The sequence below is a fragment of the Mustela putorius genome, unplaced genomic scaffold, assembly GCF_011764305.1.
Source record: "Mustela putorius furo isolate JIRA1106 unplaced genomic scaffold, ASM1176430v1.1 tig00000487_pilon_pilon_pilon, whole genome shotgun sequence".
NCBI classification, from domain to species: domain Eukaryota; kingdom Metazoa; phylum Chordata; class Mammalia; order Carnivora; family Mustelidae; genus Mustela; species Mustela putorius.
The window spans coordinates 2,722,387-2,746,288 of record NW_025421399.1 but is presented as its reverse complement, the minus strand read 5'-3'; the positions used below and the strand labels follow the sequence as shown (position 1 = coordinate 2,746,288).

Sequence of the window (23,902 nt, the reverse complement as noted above, 5' to 3'; positions counted from 1 at the left end):
TTCTTCACCATGATCAAAAGCCCCTTCCTAGGTATTAAAAAAAGAACAGCAATAGTATGAGTTTATTATTCTCTTTGCTCTTGGAGTGTTCTTTATTTGGTTGAAATGTAAGCTTTTTCATCTTTCTTTATACTGCTTTCTTAGTGCAAATAGTAGAATCTTGAAACAGTGCTATAGATATATAAACCAGAAAATGCACAGTACTAAATTTTTTATAGTTCTACTCTTCCCTGTACTTAGAATTTCTAAGGAGCCTTTAATCCCCTTGGTACAACACAGCCAAATAATCCCTAAGAGGAGGGGCGTCCTCTTTTTCATTTCTCTTTGATGGACATGAACTTACCATACAAATGGACCTACCATTTTCCACATTCATGCTCTAAAATCATAAAGACGCCCTGTCTTGTCTTCCAGGAAGGCACACAGGATTATTATGAATCTGAGGTAATGGGTAAGTACATTCAACCCTATATGAGTAATCCCTAGTTTGCATCTTCCGCCAAATTTTCACCATTAAAAATTTCCAGAGAAATAATCTATCATGTTAGTGGTAAACTACTAGTATAGACAGGATCATGAACATACCCTTATCTTCATGAAGCACAAATAATCTCTCAGAAGAAGGCTACACGGTCACTCTGATTTGTGGTGATTTGGGAGGAGGGGGGTTGTTATATGCTGCTCACTACTCTAGTTTTTCTCAAATTTTCTAAGATTTTTATGAAGAAAGTCATTAACCCACAAATTTTAAGACCCAGCTGGATCTGCAAAGATGAAAAAGCTCATGAGACATTTTGGCTCTTGTCAGCTGTTTAACCCTCATTTTAAGGTAATAATTTCAGTACATTTTGAAGGGACGGCCCTTCCATTCCTCAAGAGATAGCCCAGTTTGTGATTCCTTTTTATATAACTCAGTCCTGATATGCCTCAGTGCTTACTGAATATTAGTATCTATCTTCTGGCTTAATTATGGTACAGTCAAAATTACTCTGAAACTACACATTCTTCTTTCTCTACCTCCTCGCCTCTTTCATTATTTTGTATCTCTAAAAACATGTCTCCTAGTGGATATGACCATGGAAACAATTTTCTTAAGTTTTCATAGGGCCTAAATTTCAAACTGTAAAGAACATTCTCTTTCTTGAAAGTGGCATTTGTAGCAACACAGTAATAGTGCCTTATTTCTAACACTGTTTTTTGTTGTTATTTTTGTTTTGCTTTCTTTGGTACCTTGTTACCTAGTCAGGATTCTCCCAGTCTTACTCTCTTTTATTTGTGGCACTAAGGGTCCTCCTCACCGGCTTCCAGTACATAAGCCAGAGATCACAATTGTCCCATAGATGTATCTTGTCTGGCCTTTGCAGTATTAGATTTTTTCCCTTTAATTTTGGTTGGTTCCCGGCTTTTAAGATGAGATTTTACATAATTCAAACTTACCTTGAAAAATTGAAATAATCTAAGAACACTGGGCCTACATTTTAATACAACAATTTGTTAAAGCTGAATAGTTGTTATCTCTTCAGACAGGCACATGCTAACGTTCTGTTATCTGTGGTTCCACATAATCTTTGCTCTTATGTCAAGTTGTATGACTCATAACTGTCCCATCCCTCTAGACATTTGGGTTTGTGACCCAGGCCCGTACCTTCATTTTCTCTCCACACAGGCATTCTAATTGACACTGGGAAAGTAGCACATTGAAAAGCTGCCTCCTTCTTCCTCTTTAAGGGGCCAACTTTGCAGTTTGAGAACTACCTGAGGTAGTCTGATCCAGTTACCAAAATCTGGTACAGTAAAGCAGCTTTGAGAAATTCTTTTTGCTTGCATAAAAAAACCAGTGTCTTGGTCAGAGGAGAGAATCCTTTCAGCCTGCCTCTTCTTTCTGCTAACATCGGTTCAGTATGAGACTTCTTTTAGGTTTTTTTGAAAACACTGAAATCTCATTTAGTACCATGTCTGTTTCAACTGTATAAGTAGCTGTTTTATGAGCTTTAAATAGCTGAACTAAAACAGAGTAAGCCTGTAGCAGCCATCAGTGACTTCTCTACAAAATGGAATCTACTACTGCATAATTTAGTTAACTTTGTCTAAACTGTTACAATTACTTTTTGACAGCATTGCTTACTTTTAGTTGACTGTGACAATATCAAGTAATATGTATTACTAAGGAACAGAGATTTTAGAGTTTTCCTCATTATTCAAAAATGAAATAGGGATGCCTGGGTGGCTCAGTTGGTTGGATGACTGCCTTCAGCTCAGGTCATGATCCTGGAGTCCCAGGATCGAGTCCTGCATCGGGCTCCCAGCTCCATGGGGAGTCTGCTTCTCTCTCTGACCTTCTCCTTGCTCATGCCCTCTCACACTGTCTCTCTCTCAAGTAAATAAATAAAATCTTAAAAAAAAAAAAATGAAATAGGTTCTCAATTGAAATAAGGTCCGAGAAATTCCTTGGTAATGGAAGGAATAATCATTTTTGGACTTCACATGGCCTTCATTCAAGTTTGGAGTCCCTTTCCACTTGAAGATTCACTGTTTATTGGTTGCATTTTGCCTCTCAAGATCTTTACTGCATTTGATCCTTTGTATGCTTGGTACATAGGGCATCAGGATAGTAAGCATATCAAAACCAATTGGACCTCTGGCAAGCCACTGTAGATTTGAGGAAATTCAGACTGAGTTCTCTTTTTTTGGTGCTACTTTGATATTCAGGGCAAGGGAAACATGAAAGTAAATTTTTAAAAGGCAATTTAAAAAAAAGTAAAATTGAAAAATAATTCTGGGGCTAAAATTAAAAAGAAAATGAATCCTTCTAAAAGAAATGAAACCACAGGGGCCCCAGCTAGATCAGTTGGTGGAGCATACGACTCTTGATCTTGAGGTTGTGAATTTGAGCTTCACATTGGGCATCAAGCTTATTTTTAAAATAACTTAAGAAGTGAAACCATCAAGACTAGATACCAATGAAGATATTCTACACATACCTGTATTTCATGTGTTTATGAAATGTTTATCCTTAGAAAACCATAAATTGATAATTGTAAAGTCATGAAATAGATTAGGAAAACCATGAAGTATTTATGAATCCTAACGCTTCATAAATGTTGACTTAAATAGCATATGTCACTTCTGAAGAGATTATGCTTACAGAAGCAAAGCAAATGTGAAAAGAGGAATGCATCTAAGAATCTGAGCATATTAACCTGTAGCAGGGAGATGAAAGTTTGTACCACTGTGTATGTTATTTTTCTTTGGGACTATTTTGCTTAGTATAAGAGAATTGACATCATTTGGCTAGTCTTCCAAAACCTGGGCATGTTTTGAGCCTTTTCACTTGTTGAATCTTACATGCTGACTACCACAGCTTTTCTTGGTGGTAGACTTCTTACATCCAGCTATCACAATCTAGTTAACCTTGGAAAACTGTTTCTCTTTAGGGAAACTGTCTGCTTTTGTGAGCAGACAGGGATGACCCTAAACAGACCCTTTGGGAACTTAGTTTGCTAGTAAACCCTATATTTTCTTAGGAATTTCTAACTCCGTTCTTTTTTTTTTTTTTTTTTTTTTTTAAGATTTTATTTATTTATTTGACATAGAGAGTTCACAAGTAGGTAGAGGCAGGCGGGGGGGGGGGGGAGGAGCAGGCTCCCTGCTGAGCAGAGAGCACTATATGGGGCTCGATCCCAGGACCCTGAGATCATGACCTGAGCCGAAGGCAGAGGCTTTAACCCACTGAGCCACCCAGGCACCCCTCTAACTCCGTTCTTTATCTTGGCACACTTTCCCAGTATGAATAAAAATGATTCTACCCTATTTATGTTCTATGCTTTTCAGCCTGTTTTCTGCCCCTGTACGTTTGTATTTATCAGAGTCGTGCAGTGTGGTGGAGATTCTTGCATGAGGGCTGTATGTTCTATTGTAGTCTGAAAAGGTAAAGCAGCCTAAGAAACAATGATAAGTCTGTGAGTGACAGAAAAGAGCTCTGAACTGAGATGCTGCTGTTCTGTTTGCAATAAGCCTAAGCTGTTCTTAGGAATTATGCTCCTTTAAATTCTACAGTGAAAGCATACCTTTGCCTTCAGTTATGATCTGGAAGGCTATGTAGATATATATGGATATATATAATATATATCTATATATAGATACATTTTTTTAAAGGTTTTTTTTTTAATCTACTTGAGAGATCTTGCGCATGGGGTGGGGGGGTGGGGGCAGAAGGAGAGTAAGAGAGAGAACCTCAAGGAGACTCCACACTGAGCACCGAGTCTGACATGGGGCTTAGTCCCATGACCCTGAGATCATGACCTGAGCCAAAATGAAGAGTTGGACATCCAACCTACTGAGCCACCCAGGCACCCCATATATAGTAATATTTAAAACTCATTACCCGCAAAACCACAATGGCATACCATTTCACACCCATTAGGATAGTCAGAATTAAAAGACACAGTAACATATGTTGGAGAGGATATGAAAAAACTGGAACACTCCTACATTGCTAGTGGAGTTGTAAAATGGTCTGGCCCCTCTGGGAGACAGTTCGGCAGTTTGTCAAAATGTGTTAAATATAGAGTTTACCGTATGACCAGCATATACTCAAGAAAAATGAAAATATACATGCATAAGAAATGAAAATACATGTGCACAAATAAATGTGCGTAAGAGGGGCGCCTGGGTGGCTGAGTTGTTATCCCAGGGTCCTGGGATTGAGCTCAGCATTGGGCTCCCCACTCAGCAGAAAGCTTGCTTTCTCCCCCTCTCATTCCATCTGCTTGTGTCCCCGCTCTTGCTGTCTCTCTGTCAAAAAATAAATAAAATCTTTATTTTTTAAATGTGTATTAGATTGTTCATAGTATCCAAAAAGTGGAAACAGCCCATATACGTACCAGTTGATGAATGGATGAACAAAATGTGGTACATCTGTACAATAGAATATTATTCAGCAGTAAGAAAGAATGACTTACTGATACATGTAGCAGGCACGAACCTCGAAAGTGTTATGCTAAGTCAAAGAAACCAGTCACAACCCCCCCATGTTGTATGATTTTATTTATATAAAGAGTTTAGAATAAGCATGTCTGTAGAGAGCATATATTAGGTTTCCAGGAACTGGGTAGAAAGGGGTAATGGTGATTGACTGCTAATGAGCATGGAGCTTCCTTTGGGAGTAATGGAAATGTTCTAGAATTAGATAGTGTTAATGGTTGCACAACTCTGAGAAACCCACTAAATTTTACAGTTTAAATGGGTGAATTTTATGCTATGTGAATTGTATCTCAAAATTATTTTTAAAACTTCATGCAGTTTAAAATTTGGTGGTGGTGATGGTGACTATATGTACATATACATAGGTGTGTGAAAAAAACGGTAAAGGATGCACCCTGCTTCTGCAGAAATATACCATGTTTTAAGGCATTTTGCTGAATTCCTGAATATATTGAAACGAATATTTAATAATAGCTTTATGACATATTAATTTGTTATTTACCAAATTATATTAATAGTGATTGTGTTGCAAAATAATTGGGCATAAATGGTAAGTATTTCATAACTGACTAACTAGGACTACTCTTAGCCAGCAAGAAAGAATGTATGCTACTCTGCTTTCCTCTGATGTTTTCAGTATCTATGATCAGCATTAATGTTTAGTTTTCTGTTACCAAACATTTGGTTTTCTCTGTTACTTAACATTTATTGTCATAGCTTACTGATGAACATGTGCTAAAAGAAAGAATTTACATCTAATGTTCAGTAACTTGGATTTCCTTAATCATTCAGCTACAGTCTTCCTTCCCTGAGTAGTTTATACTTGGGCTTTCTGTGTTCTTTCCTGGTCTTTTTCTTTCCTCACCACATAGTGATGTTCTGGATGGTCTCATTCAGAAGTATCAAACATCAAAGACTTTGCATTCGGGAAACCTGGACAAGTAATAGCTAGCATAATTACTCCCCTTTGGGAAGGGAGAAGAGATTGATGTTGTATCATGAGAAAGAGGAAGGGAACTGGGGAAAAGAGGGCATGGATTTGGGGTATGCAGGATTGATGACTGGGGAAAGGGAGTGGTTGAGGTTCAGAAAAAGCTGAATTGGGCTCAGTGGGTGGAGCATATGACTCTTGATCTCAGTAGAGATTACTTTAAAAAACAACAACAAAAAACAACTGGATTATACTTAGCCAGAAAAAGAGATTGAGGTGGGAACAATTTCTTTGCTGTTCCCTGTTTCTGTTCATAACCGACAAATAATACATAAAGTATTTGCATTCCCTTTCTCAACAACTCATTACCAAACTGAAACCAGTTTGGTAAATGTTTATTGATTATTTCTTTTGTGCCGTGGACAACAGTATGTGATTGCAGGGTTAGTACAAAGGAAGACTAAGCTTGGGTCCCTGTTCTGGGAGAGTGGGGTTGTTTGGTAAGAGGAAGAAACTGGATAATCTTTTGACCCTAACAAGACAAAATCAGGTTTTCTCTTTAGAGTTGAGTAAATATTAGAACCTGGGATTTTTAGTGGCAATAGGAAATACTCTCTGTTTTCTGATGTCTCAAATTCCCTTAATCTGAAAACAGTAGCCTGTTTTTCTTTAAATTGAGGTAATAGATTTAAAATACTTGAGAGGGGTGCCTAGGTGGCTCAGTCGGTTAAATGGCTGCCTTCGGCTCAGGTCATGATCCCAAGGTCTTGGGATTGAGCCCCACATCAGGCTTCCTGCTCAGTGGAGAGCCTGCTTTTCCCTCTCCCTGCTGCTCTGCCTGCTTGTGCTCTCTCTCTCTCTGTCAAATAAAAAAATACGATCTTTTTTAAAAAAATAAATAAAATACTTGAGAAAGACAGTAGATTTATTTCTAGTAGATTATACCCAGATACTTAAAAAAAAACAAAACAAAAACCTACAGCATCGATTTTTGTTAGAAAAAAATAGCAACAAAAGATGCAAAAAATATTTTATTAATTCAGACCCATATTTTGTTGCTGGGGGAAATTATGTGCAGATGTATCTGTGTCATTCATTCCTGGGTCAAACAGTGTCACCCCTTGCTATTGTACTGCTCATTGTTGATAATGTAAGCAAATTTATCACCCACATTAAAAACCTGGTAAATTTACCAGATTCTCATTTCTCTGGTTTAATTTGTTCAGATTTGGGCAGTGGAGCCAAAATTTGTCTGTAGTGGACATTTTGCTGCCAGCACAGTGCTATGTAGGCTGTGTTTAAGAACTGGAATGTCATTTACATTGAAGTGGTCTTCAGCTCAAAGAGCCATGGTTACGTTGATGGGTATTTCAAGAGCTAGATTATTTAAGGTGTGTCTCCCCCATGTTGGTCTTTTGGGAAATTTAATGAAAATCCTGGCTAGCATGTATTGAGAATCAGTGAGAAGTGGCCATTTTGTTCTGTGCTGCAAATGTGTACTTTTTTTGAAACATGCTATTGGTTTTTCAGAGCAGGATCTTCAAATTCTTTCATTTTGAATGGTGTTCGGCCTCCCTTTTCTTTGAATGAAATATTGTCCAGCTAAAAATGTCTTACATGGCTTAAATTTTTACTTGTATAGTTCAGTGAAGAAGCAATGTTATTAGCAACACTTCAGAAAGCGTACTTTATAATTTTCAGAGATAAGGACATAGTTGAAGTTAGCTTTGGTGATTAAATATGTCCCCTCAGATCAGTCTGTGTCCCAGTTTGGATTCTAACATGAATTTTTTTCTATGCATGGAGTGAAATTTGCTCAGCTTTCAAAACATTTTGGATTGATGGCACATGGACAATATTTGGTCTCCTTATGCGAACTCTGTCTCTGACAGGCAGGTACTCTGTTCCCCTCTATTCTTACCTTGAAGATGTTACCTGAAATTGTGTTCCTCTTTAGAATTCAAGAGGAAAGTAAAAGTATAGGACCCCGAGAGAATTTCATATGAACATTCAGTTGAAAATGAGCCAGGCTTTTGGAATATACTAGCCAACTTTGGAAAATCCAATTCTGAATTAGGGACTTTTTATCTTTACAAAAATTACTTTTTTTTTTTTTTAAGATTTTATTTATTTATTTGACAGAGAGAGAGATCACAAGTAGGCAGAGAGACGGGCAGAGAGAGAGGGGAAACAGGCTCCCTGCTGAGCAGAGAGCCCGATGCGGGACACGATCCCAGAACCCCAAGATCATGACCTGAGCCAAAAGCAGAGGCTTAACCCACTGAGCCACCCAGGCACCCCCAAAATTACTTTTTATATAGGAATTGAGAACTTTCTGATTCATACCCCCCCAATTTGGCCTAATTCTTTCTTATTTATTTGTTTGTTTGTTTGTTTATTTTAAAGAAATCTCTAGGGGCACCTGGGTGGCTCAGTCAGTTAAGCATCTTACTCTTGATTTTGGCTCAGGTCTTGATCTCAGGGTTGTGAAATTGAGCCCGAGTCAGGCTCCATGCATAGCGTGCTAGCCACCTTAAGATTTTCTCTCCCTCTACCCCTCTCTATTTCTCTCTCTAATAAAAATAATAATAATAAAGTAATCTCTGCACCCATCATGGATGCATGACCCCATGACCCCCAGATCAAGAGTGGCATGCTCTACCAACTGAGCCAGCTAAGCACCCCTGGCCTAATTTTGTCCAGAAGTGAGGGGCTTAACATTTTAGGTTTTTTGATTCTCTAAAGAATGACACTTCTTTATTGGATGAGAATAATAGCTAGGAAAACGATATGTGTTATATTAACTTGACATTGTCCCTAGTAGAGTCATGAAAATTATCAGGGGTGCCTGAGTGGTTCAGTTGGTTAAGCATTTGACTCTTGATTTCAGCTCAGGTCATGATCTCAGGGTTTTCAGATCACACCCCACCTCCAGCTATGCGGTGGATGTGGTACCTCCTTAAGATTCTCCCTCCCTCTCTTAGAAAAAAAGAAAAGAAAATATTTCTGCCCCTCTCTCTGTTTTCTCCCTCTCTTAAAAAAAAAAAAAAAAAAATTTTTCATGTCAAACTTTTCTACAAATGGTCAAAAAGTTATTTGGGGGAAAAAATTAAGGGTCCAGTGTTTAAGCCGAATTATTCACCAGGCATTTACCAGACACTTTCTGTAGACTTACTACTGTTCTATACACTTTAGGGTTGATTATAAATGTCAGCTATCTGAGCCTCATGTTGAGTGTAGAAGATTACTTTAAAAAATTTAAATTTAGGGGCGCCTGGGTGGCTCAGTGGGTTAAAGCCTCTGCCTTCGGCTCAGGTCATGATCCCGGGGTCCCGGAATCGAGCCCCACATCGGACTCTCTGCTCAGCGGGGAGCCTGCTTCCTCCTCTCTCTCTCTCTCTCTCCTGCCTACTTGTGATCTCTGTCTGTCAAATAAATAAATAAAATCTTACAAAAAAAACTTTTTAAATTTAAGGGGCGCCTGTGTGGCTCAGTGGGTTAAAGCCTGCGTTCCACCCTCTCTGCCTGTCTGTCTGTCTACTTGTGATCTCTGTCTTTCAAACAAATAAAATTTTTTAAAAATTTTTAAATTTAGGGGCACCTGGGTTGCTTAGTGGGTTAAAGCCTCTGCCTTCAGCTCAGGTCATGATCCCAGAGTCCTGGGATCGAGCCCCCCATCGATCTGCAGAGCAGAGAGCCTGCTTCCTCTTCTCTCTCTGCCTGCCTCTCTGCCTACTTGTGATCTCTGTCAAATAAATAAATAAAATCTTCCCCCCAAAAAAAAAATTTTTTTTTTCAATTTAAAAAAGTGGGGGCTCAGCTCTGTTGGTAGAGCATGGGACTCTTGATCTTGGGGTTGTGAGTTCGAACCCCACGTTGGGTGTAGAGATTACTTTAAAAATAAAATGTAAAAAAATCAGCTATAGTCTCTGCCCCAGATAAAAAGGAAGAGACAGTATTAAACACTTTAGACATGCAGCGTGCTTTTTATTTTGACACTTAACCTCATAAATCTGTTGCCAGAATGGCTCTGTTTTTCTAATGGGGGAACTGGAGCCTCAGAGAGATGAAATCACATGGCTGGTGATGAATGAATTTGGACACAAGTCTTTCTGACTCTGAAACTACACACAGTTGAGTTAGTGCCAAGTATTTTGGTGGCTAGATGAGTACTAAGACAGTTCAGAAAGAAGAAAATTTTATAAGGTACGAGTAGAGATTTTGTGAGGGGAATTTAGTTTGACCTTGGGTAGGAAGGAAAGATTTGGAATTAGGAATCCATTTTTATCATCAAAATGCCCTCATCTGGGAGACCTCAATACACATTTGAGTTTGGGAGAGTTGCCAAGCCCCATGTTTAAGGTTTGGGTTAGAATTCTGGAGTTCTAGTTTTACATTGAGACACCAGACTTTAAAGTTCGTAAAGGTAGGGGGCACCTGGCTGGCTCAGTTGGTAGAGCATGTGGCTCTTTTTTTTTTTTTTTTTTTTTTTTAAGATTTTATTTATTTATTTGACAGACAGAGATCACAAGTAGACAGAGAGGCAGGCAGAGAGAGAGAGGAGGAAGCAGGCTCCCTGCTGAGCAGAGAGCCCAATGTGGGACTCGATCCCAGGACCTTGAAATCAAAAAAAAAAAAAAAAGTTCAGCGGTAGGGGGACACCCACTGAGCCACCCAGGCGCCCAGCATGTGGCTCTTGATCTTGTGGTTGTGAATTTGAATCCTGCACTGGGTGTAGAGATTACTTAAATCTTTTTAAAAAGATAATAATAAAGTTTGCAAAGGTGATTTAGGAATGTTTGCTACACCCCATATAGGTGTATATCTTTGCCTAGAATGGGGCTATAACTCGGATTTGTTTTACTGATACCGCATTTTCTTCCCTCCCTACAATTACGTTGTGGTAGGAATTTGAGATAGGGCATCTTCAGGAAGATGTGGACATAGTTTTATCCCTTCAACTTCAAGGTTGCATCAAGTGGTTACTGAATGACTGGAAAACCTAACCTCTGTCTGACTCAGCCTGGAAACTCCAGGCTTTGATAAAATGCTCATTCTTTTACACAGTGTCCTTTAGGGGTAACCCTCTTGGGTCCCCTCCCTTCTCAGGAACTTTGTACTATCACTTTGTAATAACTCAATAAACCTTGGTTTGCTGCCTACCAAATTTTATTATTATTATAATAATAAAAATAAACAATGTCCTTTAGTTTGGGAAATAACTCCTAACTAAAAGTAATGAAATATTTGTAAGAAGAAAGGAAACGATGAGGCTCAGGGAGATTTTACAGGCCTGGGGGGTAGCTAGAGAGAAGATGGCAGATATGAGAAAAACATGTTCTATTTAAATTTCAGCTAGAAAACTTGGTAAATGTTTGGCACAGAGAAAAACTAGGTTTGTAGCCTGAAATAATCATATAATAGTCCTGACAGGCTCTTTCTGCCTCATTCCCCTTGAAAGGAGGAAATTGAAATTCATACTTATTCAAAATAATTGATTCGCCATCTTAAAGAGGTTTTTAAGAAGTCTTAATTCTGGATAGCCAGCTTCAGTAACATAGTTTGCCGGCTGTTGGTTACTTGAACATTCCCAAAATAAAGGTAAATGAAAATAAGATTGACTGTTTTTAGGTAGCAGTGGTCTTCCCTGAAGTTCTATTAACTGTTTTTCCTGAATTCAGATAGGTCTGTTTATCTAGGAGAGATTATTACTGTGTCAGTCTGTGTGTATGTACACATATATGTGTTGTACAGGTGCTTCCCTTCTCCCCGACCCTTTTAGAGTTGATGGCTTTGTCCCTGATTGTTCAGTATAATAGTTTGCAGATTCACTAAGAGAGCCTGTGTAGTAATGCTTGCTTTATTTTTTTTTTCTCTTTCACTCTTGTTTTATTTTTACTTTTTTTTCTTTGTGATGTGACATTTTCAGCTGATGTATTGAAAGCAAATCCTTCTAATTTGGGAGCCCAGATCACAAGAGTGAGTTTTTCTACTAGTGTCTTTAGCTGTATACCTTTTTTTGTGTGTGTCTTTTCACCCTTTTCCCCCTCCCAATTCAAAAGATTTCAAAACACATTTCATAAATATTAGATAAGAAAAAATCCTCTGTCTGTTGAACATCATGCCCTTCCACAAAGCAATGTCCACTTTATATTGGGTCAAATTCCTTTTCCTAATGCTATTATAAAAGCATAGGCTAATGTATGTGTTTTGTTTTGGTTTGTTTTCTATATTATCTAGTACGTTGGAAATAATTTTAGTTCTGTCTTCATTGCAGATATGTCTGGACTTTGTCACCAGTGTGTCATAGCACTGTTCTTTTTTTGGTTGTTGTTGTTTTGTTTTGTTTTGTTCTGTTTTTAAGGAAAATTATATAGAAGTTTCTGAGAATGAAAAACCATTCTTTATCAGGATTTTAAGCAATAAATTCTCTGACTTATCTCTATTTTCCCTCCTCATCCCCTGGATGTTCCTCTCAGGGCCATGACGGAATGAAAGAGCAATACACATTACTCTCTCATTTCAGCAGACTGACCAGACGCAAGTGGTCAGACTGCTGAGCTCTGAACATGCGAGCATTGGAAGATGGTTGGTTTCATAGTCAAAGGAAAACTGTTCATGCTGAAAAGAAATCACAGCACCTTTTTATGGTGAAATAAAAGTATGCTTTCTATTTGCTATTTTGATGCAAATCAGCTCCCCATGTAAGCTGTACATTGCTTTCTAAGATCTTACACCTGGGTAATTTTCTGTACTAGCCTAACCCCTTTCTGTTCTCTTTGGCTTGTGTTATTACAGTTTATCTCATGTTCTGTTTGTCTAGTTTTGCATCCTGAAGGAGCAGGTGATTAAATAGTCCCTTTTCTTTCCTCCTAGTGTTCTAAAATTTGCTTGTTGCTTCCGAAATCATTTAATTTTGCCCCATAAAGCAAATGGTATGCTGTCCTAATTAGAAATGCAGGTATTCCAAGTGTCTTATCCAAAGTAATCAGCCATTGTGTTTTCAATTACTATCAGAATATAACAGTGTATTCTACGCTAGCACTGTAACCACTGATTGAGGTAAATATCCTAAAGGCCTTGTTTTCAGGACCTCCAAATTATTCTAAAACACCCACCCTCTATTTCTATTTTTTTTGTTACCCCAGAGATTGAAAGATCTTAAGCAGAGAGAGTTTGCTCGAAATGTCTCTTCAAGATCCCGTAAAGATGAGAAGAAACAGGAAAAAGCCCTTCGGCGGCTCCATGAATTGGCAGAACAAAGGAAACAAGCTGAATGGTGAGGATATTTTCTCTCAGAGGGTTCTACAGATAGTTTTAATCCTTAAGAATTAAGAATTATAGTTTATTAGTAAATCTTTCATACTGAAAGCCTATCTATTATTACAGTATAATATACTGATTTTATGAATATACACTTCTGAGGCCGGATCCTGTCTGTGTGACTTCAGCTATCTAAGCTTTATGCCTCAGTGTCCCTATCTATAAGATGGGAGATGATAATAAGAGTTTACTTGTTGCATTCGTTTTGGGGAGTGATTATCTTTACATCAGAAGTGCCTTGTAGAAGATGTTCAGTGAATCAATAAATTATAAAAATATTATTGTTCCCATTCTCCAACCGTGTTTTATAGAAAAGGACATATATCCCAGTATTCTTTTTTATAACTAAACAGTATGGGGCAGAGACTCAAGTCAACTTTCTTTTAAGTACACTGTACAGTCTGTGCTAATCACTGAAACCTAGGGAATTCTATCAGTTTATTTCTCTGCAGCTTCCTGCATTCTTGAGTTTTCTTTTTAATCTTCCTTCATGATTCTTGATGATTATCAATTTGGGGGCTGGTATTTAGCCTTTGGTGGAATTTACTCCACCTAAGGCTGAATTTCTAAGCAACTAGTCTTGGGGGACCCAGTCTTTGAGCATCTGAGGATTCATGAAGTATGTGCCTCAATCAGAAAGACTTAGCCCCCATGTTTGTTTTTAATGGCTGCCCAGGACCAAAGGAAGGAACTGGCTATAGGGGAAAGAGAAACTATGATTGTGTCCTTCAAAAGTTCACAGCCAAGTTCCTGGACTTACTAAGTTACTAAATTCATTTTTGTCTCAAGATCCCTTTTGTTTGTTTGTTTGTTTAACTTATTTACTTCTCTAGCATTTTCAAGGAGAGAACACATAGTTTTGAAAGAGAGTTTTGAAACAGAATTAACCAGTGAGCTCCAATGTTGAGTTAAGCTGCCTATAAACTGGTTCTGATTCCTTCTTTGGCAGCTTTTTAATATCATAACGCATTCCTCTTGGGCATATTGCGAGGGCAAGTATACCTCTATAAAAAGTATATACCAGGTCACTTTCTAATTTGGGGCATATTTTAATATATGTTTTTCTTCAGAGGTGACTTGTAGTTCTCAGTTTTATAAGTAAGCAGTTTAAAGATGACCAAGTAATCTCTTGAGAAAGTAAAAGAAGGTTTTGACCCATCATCAGGTATTTCATTGTCCCAGAATTAATTCATGACCCCATAGTAAGTGTTGTTGAAGCAGTTAACATGGCAAAGACTAAGCAAAAGAACAAAATAAGATCTGTTTTTATTCAACTTGAGGGTCTCTTTGCCATGGGGTAGGTTTTATGACACAGTGTAAGTGTCTCTTGCTATTTAAATGTTTGGGATCCTATCTTCCATTAGCCAGAGACTAGATAGCAAGAGATACCACGTTCTCCAAATATATTTAGTCTCTGAGTTTAGGATAGTGAGTAGCTAGGGATCAGATAAAAAGACTTCATCCAAACAGATATGTAATTCTCCTCACTTCTTGAATTTGGCTTAAAAATACCTCAGATGAATAGTTCACACACTGTAAAAATTTCAGGCACGGCTTGAGTTTAAAACATTGGCTTTGAGGCTCCCCCGTGTTCCTGTTTTCAAAGCTGGGAAAGCGTTTATAGCATCATGATCCTTGTACAGAATGCCCAGAAATTACAACAAAACCAAAGCAAACGCTTTAGTGTGGCACCCAAGAAATAGACACAGACTCTTAGTTTCTGAAACAGAAAAACTAACCATGGACCACCATGGAGTAGCATGGTGGGGGTTTCTGACTATGTTAAACTCAAAATATCCGTATTTTTATTTTTTTATTTTTCATTTTTTTAAAGATTTTATTTATTTATCTAATAGAGGGGGGAGGGAGGCAGACTCCCTGCTGTGCAGAGAGCCCTATGCAGGGCTCAATCCCAGGACCCTGAGATCATGACCTGAGCCAAAGACCTTGGCTTTAACCCACTGAGCCACCCAGGGCCCCCATATCCACATTTTTAAAAATAAAATTTTAAAAATACAGAGGAAATTAGGGGGGGTTTTAGCTGAGTGAAATACAACCTTTGTGAGTAGATGTTCAGCCATATGTTTGATGGCACACTGATGGGTAGGATGTTTCAGTAAGGAAGAAGAACAAGAGTGCCTGGCTGGCTGAGTTGGAAGAGCACACAATACTTGATCCTCAGGGTCATGAGTTCAAGCCCTATGTTAGGTATAGAGATTACTTAAAAATAAACAAACAGTGGTGCCTGGGTGGCTCAGTGGGTTAAGCCTCTGCCTTCGGCTCAGATCATGATTTCAGGGTCCTGGGATTGAGCCCCACATCGGGCTCTCTGCTCAGCAGGGAGCCTGCTTCCCCCTCTCTCTCTGCCTGCTGCTCTGCCTACTTGTGATCTCTGTCTGTCAAATAAATAAATAAAATCTTTTTAAAAAATGTAAAAACAAACAAACTTAAAAAACAGATACAGGGCAGGTCACCTTTACTAGGTGGTGACAACAGAGTATTTGAGCTGTGTGATACAGCTTCACTTTTTAAATTTTAGACTGATTAGAAGAAATAATAGTAACTGACAGGTGCTGGGAATACACCTAGTTAGTAGAAAAAGCGAATGAGACTTTGCCTAAACTCACAGAGCAAGTCCTCTTTTTAGCACAGGGCTAGGAAACAACCACCACTTAGTATCTTTGAGGCCTACCTACTACAGATGGTGGAACGTAAGAAATAAGTGGGTTGTTTTTATGTTTTGTGGGTTTTTTTTTTTTTTTAAGATTTTATTTATTTATTTGACAGAGATCACAAGTAGGCAGAGAGAGGGAAGCAGACTCCCTGCTGACCAGAGAGCCCGATGTGGGACTCGATCCCAGAACTCTGGGATCTTAACCTGAGCCAAAGGCAGAGGCTTAACCCACTGAGCCACCCAGGTGCCCCAGAGATAAGTGTTCTATAAGAAGTATTAAATGTACCTCTAAACTTTTTTTTTTTTTTTCATTTTTCTAAACCATTGTGTAGTGCACCTGGAAGTGGTCCCATGTTCAGACCAACCACGGTGGCTGTAGATGAAGAAGGTGGAGAGGATGATAAAGATGAATCAGCTACAAACAGTGGCACAAGTGCTGCTGCCACTTGTGGCCTGGGATCTGAATTCTCCACAGATAAAGGAGGCCCTTTCACTGCAGTACAAATCACTAATACCACTGGACTGGCACAGGCCCCTGGGTTAGCCTCCCAAGGCATCAGCTTTGGCATCAAGAATAATTTAGGGACTCCACTACAAAAATTGGGAGTGTCATTTTCCTTTGCCAAGAAGGCTCCTGTCAAACTCGAATCAATAGCATCAGTTTTCAAGGACCATGCAGAGGAAGGGACTTCTGAAGATGGAACAAAAGCTGATGAGAAGGGTTCTGACCAAGGACTGCAGAAGATGGGAGACTCTGACGGTAACAGTAATCTTGATGGTAAAAAAGAAGATGAAGACCCTCAGGATGGAGGGTCCCTTGCCTCGACGTTATCTAAGTTAAAAAGAATGAAGCGAGAAGAAGGAGCTGGGGCTGCAGAGCCAGAGTATTACCACTACATTCCCCCAGCACACTGCAAAGTAAAACCAAATTTCCCCTTCCTACTCTTTATGAGAGCCAGTGAACAAATGGAAGGTGATAATAGTATACACCCAAAGAATGCCCTAGAGAGCAAAAAAAGCAGTTCTCCCAAGCCTAAAGGCTGTATCAAGGTCGCAGCAAGCCAAGGAGCAGAGAAGACAGTTGATGAAGTCCCCGAGCAACAGACGGCAACCAGCATCACAGAGCCCTCAGAGCCTGGAAGCAAAGCTGAGACAAAAAAGGCCTCGGGAGGGGATGTAAGTGAGCAGAATGTAGAGAGTCCAAGTCAGAAGGGTTCAGAGAACCAAATATGCGAGTCGAACCCTTCTAAAGAAACCTGTCAGATCATCGCAGCAGGGAAAGAAAGCCAGGAGGGACCCAAACATCCTACTGGTCCCTTCTTTCCGGTTTTGAGCAAAGATGAAAGCACTGCCCTCCAGTGGCCATCAGAACTCTTAATTTTTACCAAGGCAGAACCCTCCATTTCATACAGTTGTAACCCTTTATACTTTGACTTTAAACTTTCAAGGAACAAAGATGCCAGAACTAAAGGGACAGAAAAACCAAAGGATGCAGGAGGCTCCTCAAAGGACCATCTCCAAGGCCTTGATGCTGGTGAGCCAAATAAAACCAAGGAGGGGGGAGAGAATGTAGAACATTCCTCGGGAGGCAGAATGGATGCACCTGCTTCGGGGTCTGGCTGTAGCAGTCTGAATAAGCAGGAACCTGGGGGAAGCCATGGGTCAGAGACAGAGGACACAGGGAGGAGCCTTCCTAGCAAGAAAGAACGGTCTGGGAAGTCCCACCGACACAAAAAGAAAAAGAAGCACAAAAAGTCAAGCAAACACAAACGGAAACACAAGCCTGACCCAGAAGAGAAAAGCTCTAAGACAGAGTCTGGGGAAAAGTCTAAGAAGCGCAAGAAACGAAAACGAAAGAAGAATAAGTCATCAGCTCCGGCAGATTCTGAACGGGGACCCAAACCAGAACCCCCTGGGAGTGGTAGCCCTGCACCGCCCAGACGACGGCGGCGAGCTCAAGACGCTTCCCAGCGGAGGCCCCTCCCAGCTGAAGAGGGGGGCAGTGGCAAAAAGGATGAAGGTGGGGGTGGTGGCGACTCGCAGGATCACGGTGGCCGGAAACACAGAGGTGAGCCTCTGACTGCATCCTGCCAGCGAAGAGCTAGCGCCAAACGGAGCTGCCGGTCCGGCCACCGGAGTCGCCCCAGTAGTGGAGATGAGGACAGTGATGACGCTTCATCGCACCGGCTACACCAAAAGTCTCCATCCCAGTACAGCGAGGAGGAGGAAGAGGAGGAAGACTCAGGCAGTGAGCATTCCCGTAGCCGCTCCCGGTCGGGCCGACACCATTCCTCACACCGTTCTTCCCGGCGTTCTTACTCAAGTAGCTCAGATGCTTCTTCAGACCAGAGCTGCTACAGTAGACAGCGCAGCTACTCTGATGACAGCTACAGCGACTATAGTGACCGATCTCGAAGGCACTCCAAGCGCTCCCATGACTCTGACGACTCCGACTACGCCAGCTCCAAGCACCGGTCCAAACGGCACAAATACTCCTCTTCCGATGATGACTACAGCCTCAGTTGCAGCCCGTCCCGGAGCCGCTCTCGGAGTCACACCAGGGAGCGCTCGCGGTCCCGGGGCCGCAGCCGCAGCAGCAGCTGTAGCCGCAGCCGGAGCAAGCGGAGAAGCCGCAGCACCACGGCCCACAGCTGGCAGCGGAGCCGAAGCTACAGCCGTGACCGCAGCCGCAGCACCAGGAGCCCTTCCCAGAGATCGGGTTCCAGGAAGGGGTCATGGGGTCACGAAAGCCCCGAGGAAAGACGTTCTGGTCGTCGAGACTTCATCCGCTCTAAAATCTACCGCTCCCAGTCTCCCCACTATTTTCGATCAGGCCGGGGAGAAGGTCCCGGGAAGAAAGAAGATGGCAGAGAAGACGATGGCAAAGGGACAGGCCCACCGTCCCAGAACAGCAGTGTTGGTGCAGGAAGGGGGTTAGAAGGTGACTGTAGCCCCGAAGACAAGAACTCTGTCACTGCCAAGCTGCTGCTGGAGAAGATCCAGTCAAGGAAAGTAGAGAGGAAACCTAGTGTGAGCGAGGAGGTGCTGGCCACCCCTAATAAAGCCGGGCTCAAACTCAAGGACCCCCCGCAAGGTTACTTTGGGCCCAAGCTCCCCCCGTCTCTTGGCAATAAGCCTGTCCTTCCACTGATAGGGAAGCTCCCAGCTCCCCGAAAGCCCAACACCAAGAAATGTGAAGAGTCTGGCTTAGAAAGAGGGGAAGAGCAAGAACAGTCAGAGACAGAAGAAGGGCCTCCAGGGGGTAGCGATGCCCCATTTGGACATCAGTTCCCTTCAGAGGAAACATCTGGCCCCTTATCAGACCCACCCCCAGAAGAGCCAAAGTCTGAGGAAGCTACTGCTGATCACCCTGTGGCTCCACTAGGCACCCCAGTGCACTCGGACTGCTATTCCGGGGACCCCACCATCTCCCATAACTACCTCCCTGACCCCAGCGACGGGGACACCCTAGAGTCCTTGGATAGTGGCAGTCAGCCAGGCCCTGTGGAATCCAGCTTGCTGCCTATAGCGCCAGACCTTGAGCACTTCCCCAGTTATGCACCTCCCAGTGGGGATCCTAGTATTGAGTCGGCTGATGGGGCTGAGGATGCTTCTCTGGCCCCACTGGAGAGCCAGCCCATCACTTTCACCCCCGAGGAGATGGAGAAGTACAGCAAGCTCCAGCAGGCCGCACAGCAGCACATCCAGCAGCAGCTTCTGGCTAAGCAAGTGAAGGCCTTCCCCGCCTCGGCTGCCCTGGCCCCAGCCACTCCGGCCCTGCAGCCCATCCACATCCAGCAGCCAGCCACAGCCTCTGCCACCTCCATCACGACTGTCCAGCATGCCATCCTGCAGCATCACGCGGCGGCAGCTGCTGCTGCCATTGGAATCCACCCCCACCCGCATCCCCAGCCACTTGCCCAAGTACATCATATTCCCCAGCCCCACCTAACCCCCATTTCCTTGTCCCACCTCACTCACTCAATCATCCCTGGTCACCCTGCCACCTTTCTCGCTAGCCATCCCATCCATATCATTCCCGCCTCAGCCATTCATCCTGGGCCCTTCACCTTCCATCCTGTCCCACATGCCGCCCTCTACCCTACCCTGCTTGCTCCACGGCCTGCTGCGGCAGCTGCCACCGCCCTCCATCTTCACCCACTACTTCACCCCATCTTCTCAGGTCAGGACCTGCAGCACCCGCCTAGCCATGGCACATGAGTTGTGGGATGGGAGCCCAGGTAGGGCCAGGGAAGGTGACCCACGTATCTTCCCTCGGGGGTGTTGAGCCATTAATACCAGCAAGTACCAGCTGGGATGGGCAGTGTCTGACAGCCAAAGAATCAAGTTTTGGCTTGCAGGGGTGGTTTTAGATTTGAGGTTTGCTTTGGGTTTTACTATCAGGGATTTTTTTCCCCCTTCCCCCTTTCTGTTTGTCCCTTCCTCTCCTGTGTTTCCAAGCTAGGGAAACACCAGTAAGTGCTCCTAACCCCTCTGCGGCAACATCTCCAAACTGTGAAGTTTGGATACTCTTCCCTCTACTTTTTATCCTCTGCTCTTCCCTTCTATAAATTTTTAAACATTCTCTTCCTCTCTGGCCGGCAGTTTGTCCATCTGGTCCTGCCCACTCAGTGTCTTTGACCATCCCTTGGTGACCTTGTGCTATCCCGGGTGAGGTGGAAAGGGAGTCTGACCTGGAACCAGATGCTACTCAGGCTGTTATTCAATCCACTTCCCACACAGAGAGCCACACTTTTGGCCCTGTTGTCCTCATGTCCCTCATCCCAGAAGAGATACCTGCATATCCCAGAAAAAGAAGATCCTATCATGAATAGAAGCTGTGCAAAACAAAGTCGCCCGTGTGCTTCCCCAGAGAGGAGCTCATGTGTCTGAAGGGTGTATTTTCTTCTGTCATGTTGATGTTTCCTTCTTAATTTATAGGATTTTTTTTAAATGTAAAAAATTGCACTGAACTCTATAAACGTAAATGCTGCTTTTTGTAGCTCATATTAAAAAAGGTTCCATATTTGTAGTATACTGCAATAATATTTTTTACATCCAGCTCTTTAAGTGATCCTTGTTCTGGTGGCTTTGTGTAAATATGTTTGCCCTAGTTGAATTAAGAAACTTTAAAGGTTATAAAATGAAAACAAAAAATAAAGTATCTGTTTTCTGCTAGATGCAAAAATGACTAAGCATGTATATTTTATCAAGCTCATGTATTTTTTGAAGTTATGAACTATAAAAATGTTAAAACAAAAAGAACATTGTTTAACATCTTTTGCTGGGATGAAATGTTTAGTTAATTTGCAGTAAGTGGTGCCCCCAGCACTGGGATTTTTGAACTAATGGGCAGCAGCCAGCTGGGGGTGTCAGAGGGATCCTCAGTTAGGACATCTCCCTCGTGCTTTGCAGTTTTGTACAGAGAAACAGGAAGACCCACAGAGGAGGAAGGAGAGATTCGAGGGCTTTACTCTCCGGAAGCAGTGAGATTCAGAGTGATTGTCCAGGGGGCGGTTTCCTGGGTTTCCTGGGTGCCTTGCTCCAGGCAGTCTGTTTGCCTTCCTAGTACTTAGCCCCCTCTGACAATTTTTTTTTTTTTAATGTGCCTTTTGGGTTGGCTAGAAACTGAAGTAGAAGTAGACTTAAGGACGATAGAGTTGAGATAGTTTCTTCCTTCTCATGTGGGGAGGCGAGCACATTTATAGATACTGCAGATTCTTTTGCTTCACAGTTTCCATGCCTTCTGCCCAGCCTAGCTGAAGCAGTGAAGATTTTTTTTTTCCTTCCATGACACCTACCAGAGGAAGTACCACCTCAGTTCCTCTTCCTCCTCTTGCCTTTCACCTGGGCTCTCAGACCTAACACACCGACCCGTTTATATTGCGGGTCTCATCTTCGGCGCAGTTAGCAGTTCCCTCCGTATTCCTGTGGCTAGAATTAGTTGGGTGGTCACTGGACAGGAAGAAGTAAACCCTGCTTACTTGGCCCGAGGCTCTGTGTTCTGCCTTTCTTCTCAGATTCCCAAAAGAAAAAAGTTTTTGAGTTTATGAGAAGCAAGTGCTGGGCAAACAAGGCTCATGACTGAGCCTCCTGCCTATGCAGGCTCCTCATCCGATCAGAAGCCTCACTCTTGATAACTAGCACTGGAAAGATGAAATCACCTGTTCGAAGTGAAGGGACTCATTTTTCTTTGCTTTCAGCCCATGTAAATATTTAAATACTACAGTATTAACACTTTCGTGCTGCTTCCCATTAGCTTGTAGATGGAGCCATACTCTGGCTGCCTCTCTCCCTTCCAGGGGGCAGTTTTCTGTAACTTTGAGAACAGTGATTTTAAAACTTAAAAAAAAAAAAAAAAAAATAACCTATCCTTACTTACAAGCATTACAGATTGTATTTAACTTTATCACATATGATAGAGATATATATGCTGTAAAATTAGGGAAAGGAACTTTCTAATAAACCAATGATTTGTGGAAACGTGGCAGAGTCTGTGGTGATTGTTGTCCCATCCGCTCAAGTTGGGAAGGAATGTTACGGGTCACCTGTAACATTTTGTGAAATGATCAGGAAATCGATCCTTGTGAATGAGTTGCTTATGATGTTCGGGATTTAGCTGCTCCCGACAGGCTGCCCGAGTAAAGGGGGAAAACTACTATAGAAGGAAATAATCGCGGTTAATTTTCTTTCGGTCTTAGGTGGGTATCTTGGAATGTGCACCTCCTTTCCACTCTCCCACAAGAATTCTCTTCCGTGTCTCCTTTTTTCCTCAGTTTAGGTCTATAATCTATGTGCGGTAGAACGTAGGGCATGTAGGTGCTCACTAAATGGGTTTGGGATTTCTGGCTTGGATTTTTGGAATTTGGGATAAACTTCAGGGTGATGGGATTACAAATTACCTGCCGGGCCTTTGCCTTCCAAGTGGAGTTTTGTATACCCTACCAGTCTTCTGTTCTTAACCTTTTACTAGTACACTGCAGTGCTTGAAAGCTAGCTGGTAAAAGGAAATGTGCTGTAATTGTTGGAGCAGATAAAAGCCTCTATCTACTCTTCTGTTTAAAAAAAAAAAAAAAAAAAAATCACGGGCGCCTGGGTGGCTCAGTAGGTTAAGCTGGTGCCTTCGGCTCAGGTCATGATCTCAGGGTCCCGGGATCGAGTCCCGGATCGAGTCCCGCATCGGGCTCTCTGCTCAGCGGGGAGCCTGCTTCCCTTCCTCTCTCTCTCTGCTTGCCTCTCTGCCTACTTGTAATCTCTCTCTGTCAAATAAATAAATAAAATCTTTAAAAAAAAAAATCACAAAAGGCAGAGAAAGTTAAGCATCAAAAGCTAACCATAGATTTACAGTGAGAAGCTTTCCTCTTCTCCTTCAGCCTTTCAGGAAGGAGTAGTTCAGTGTCTATTTCTTTCCTGTTCTCTCATACAGCTCCCCTTGACCGGAGAGAAGCTGTTCAATTTGAACCTTGGGTTGGATACTGAGATCTGCCTATTTTCCTAAAATACCAAAATCCCTGCCCAGAAAGAAGGCATGTTAGGAAATAAAAGTGACTTTCTGAGCGGGCAGGGAGCGGTGAAAGAGGCAGACTGGCCTACAGAGAACGCTGGCAGGGGGAGATGTGTGTGTGTGTCTATAATTCCAGTAAGGTTCTTTCAGCTCCTGCCTCAGCCACCTGAGCAGGAACACGGACGTACTCCCTCTCCTGCACCCTTGATACTAAATTGGGCCTCGTCAACCATTTCCATTATTTGCCAGAAAATACCTTCACCTCCCTTTTATCAGCTCCTGTCCCCTTTATCAGAATTACTGCAGCATTTTCCTGGCTGGGCTCACCAGGATCTAACTCCCCATTCCATGTGAACTTACTGGCTTTCAAGAATGTGGGTGTGATTCATTTTATATTTCCTGCTTCCCAGAAGAATTGTAAGCTCAGAGAGGAAAAGAACTGATTCTTACACTTCTTTTATTTTTTTCTTATTTATTTAAATTTTTA

The 23,902-nt window shown here is 41.9% G+C and overlaps 1 protein-coding gene across 4 annotated transcripts in view; it reads left to right on the top strand.

Moving 5' to 3' along the window:
* Positions 1–22,398, top strand: part of GPATCH8 (G-patch domain containing 8) — a 113,964-nt gene extending 91,566 nt beyond the window's left edge. For all 4 annotated transcript variants that reach the window (XM_004772527.3, XM_013045935.2, XM_013045936.2 and 1 more), the window contains 2 exons: positions 13,063–13,193; positions 16,244–22,398. In XM_004772527.3, coding sequence (XP_004772584.2) covers positions 13,063–13,193; positions 16,244–20,132 — 4,020 coding nt within the window. In that variant the 3' untranslated portion in view covers positions 20,133–22,398. The remainder of the gene's footprint in view (positions 1–13,062; positions 13,194–16,243) is intronic.
* The last annotated feature ends 1,504 nt before the right edge of the window (positions 22,399–23,902 follow it).